Raw genomic sequence first — 2,844 nt, forward strand, 5'->3', positions numbered from 1 at the left:
GGACCAGCACACAGACGAGCGGACTTTCCGCCCGAAACTGAGTCCGGCGGATAAATTTAAAACAGGTTTCAAATCTTGGTCCGGCGGACTTTGGGGAAAAAGTCCGCCGGAAAAGTCCGCTGGCGCCTACACACGGGCGGATTGTCCGGCACACTCTGGTCCGCCGGAAAGTTCGACCGTGTGTACGCGGCATTAGAGATCTCCAATTCTTTTACACAATATTTTATGTTTTATATAGTCCATGTTCCTTGGAAAATGTACTTTATTGTTATCTAAACCTATAGTCATGTTCTAGTTTTATGTTAGTTATTTATCCAATTTAGATTTAACTTTGCATTAAAATGTACCTTTCCGTTTTTTTCTGTCCTATAGGCAATGTATGGTGGCAACATCACCACGATCGCTGAGATCTTCCTCTTGGGATTTCAAAATCATCATGACGTCAATGTTCTAATTTTCTTCATGCTTCTTGTCATGTACAGTTTGACAATATGTGGGAACTTTCTGATAATCATTCTAGTGTCCTTTAGCAAAAATCTTCACTCTCCCATGTATTACTTTTTGTCGCAACTCGCCATGACTGATGTCATGTTGACCACAAATATTTCACCTAACATGCTGTATATCATTTCAAATCAAGGTGCAGCAATGTCCTTTGAAGGTTGCATTGCACAGTTTTATTTTTTTGGTGTCACTGAAAGCTCAGAGTGTCTTCTTCTTACTGTTATGTCCTATGATCGATATTTAGCTATTTGCAACCCTTTACTGTATTCTTCCATCATGCACCATATGCTTTGTCTGAAGTTAATATTAATATCTTGGCTCATTTGTTTTTCAGTCATTTTGATCCACACAATAACAATATGTAAGATGGAATTTTGTGGACTGAATGTGATAGACCATTTCTTCTGCGATTTAACTCCACTGTTAGACCTTATATGTTCCGATACCTCCTTGGTTCGAATAGAAGTGACTATATTGTGTATTCCTTTGCTTATTTTACCATTGATCTTTGTCACAGTTTCCTATGTGTGTATTGTCCATGCAATCTTAAGAATTCAGTCCAACACGGGTAGAAAAAAAGCTTTTTCCACTTGTAGTTCACACCTGTGTGTGGTTTCTATATATTATGGGACACTCTTCTCTATTTATGCCCTTCCATCTGGAGGGCAGTCTCTGACAGTGAGCAAAATTCTTTCTCTTTTGTACACAGTGGTGACTCCTTTGCTTAATCCAATCATATACTCTTTAAGAAATAAGGATATCAAAAAAGCAATGGGGAAGATGAATAAAATGAATAACAGCCACGCAATATCAAACAAGAGTATTTGAGCGAGTTATACCTAAGAATTTCAAAGAGTCTTTTGTTGTATCCAAAAAGCTTTTTTTTTTACAGAGTTTTTTCTATTTCAGAAGGCAAAGACAAAAGTTCCAAATATTAAAGGAGATTACACATAAACCATTATTTTAGGTGTGGCCGAGTCTCATATTCTCAACTGGCCACAAGGGGGCATCTGTTGCCCTATGAGTTTATGTGAAATCTCCACTAACAGCTGTAAAATATTGTAATTATGAATATATTTAATGTAGAGTTGTATCAAGGTGGGTGTGTAACATAGCTTCCCAGAAGTCCCTGTTATACAGGCAATTCGGTGCCTACGCTTGTTTATCTAAACAATGGGACCCAAACCTCTTTGTTCTACAAATATTCACTTCAAAGGATCCCTTGTTTAGATATGCAATGAAGGGGGGCAGCCCCTCATCAATATTTAACTTCCCTGAAAAGGTCATATACCTACAAGTTAAATCTCCCGCTCAAAATAGTCTATGGCAAGGATTTGCATTAAAGGGGGCTAACTTATGCAAAGTATAGGGGTTGGAGATTTAGCCAATCCTTAACCAGGATTAAGGAGGCCCACCAATCAGAGCCACGCCATGCCAACTAATGAGGCACCAGCGTGTAATGATATACACAGACTAGATGGGAGGGAAGAGTAGTCTCTGGTAGAGCAGTCACCAGAATGGTATCTTTGTGGGCAGTAGTATGTTAAATATGGAGTATCTGCCTTGTACTTGTATCTAAATATTTGACTCTCATTAACCCAAATCATATCTGAGAGATATTAACTCTCAAATATAACTTACGGGTAACATAGCACAACCTGTCATTGTTTTCTTTAAGTATTCAACCACTTTAATAAGAACACTTTTTATTACTGGGTAGAGGAATTTAGCAGCCTAAATCCTCTATAGCATGGAGTGAGACATGCGCTGAAAACAATTCTTTTTGGTTTTAGTTCACACTTCTTCAAAGCATCATATACTTTCTGTATACTATACTATACTATACTATTTGTATACTATCATATAAGTTTTTGCTAAGAATCCTCCATTCCACTACATGATTGGTGTAAACAAAATGTTGACCCCTATCATTTTTGATAATAATGATAATGATCCAATGCCCACAGTAACCTTATTGTCTTCAAATGACAGCAGCAGAACCTGATTTAAGGTTGTCCTGCTGTAAAGCCTACCTTCATCAAAGTACAATAGGTTCCATTCAACAAGCTTTAACACGTAGATAAAAATATTTAAGTTTTAGAGTTGTACAATAGGTATAGTACATACAAAGTATACAATAAGTATAAATAAATAACTATAAATATATTTAAGTTTTAGAGTTGTACAATAGGTATAATACATTCAAAGTATACAATAAGTATAAATCACATAACAAGTGAAGAACATAACAATGCATGTAATAAGCATTCAATCTTATGTTTAATAAAGTAACTTATTGATAAGCTAATTCCGGAGAATGGAGTCTGAGCTATCGGTTGG

General features: G+C 36.5%; 1 protein-coding gene across 1 annotated transcript; it reads left to right on the forward strand.

Moving 5' to 3' along the window:
• The first annotated feature begins 375 nt into the window (after positions 1–375).
• LOC141134262 (olfactory receptor 5G9-like) lies at positions 376–1,332 on the forward strand. Its single transcript, XM_073623841.1, has one exon. The coding sequence runs from the start codon at positions 376–378 to the stop codon at positions 1,330–1,332; it is 957 nt and encodes a 318-aa protein (XP_073479942.1).
• The last annotated feature ends 1,512 nt before the right edge of the window (positions 1,333–2,844 follow it).

Source organism: Aquarana catesbeiana, linkage group LG03, assembly GCF_042186555.1.
Source record: "Aquarana catesbeiana isolate 2022-GZ linkage group LG03, ASM4218655v1, whole genome shotgun sequence".
NCBI lineage: Eukaryota > Metazoa > Chordata > Amphibia > Anura > Ranidae > Aquarana > Aquarana catesbeiana.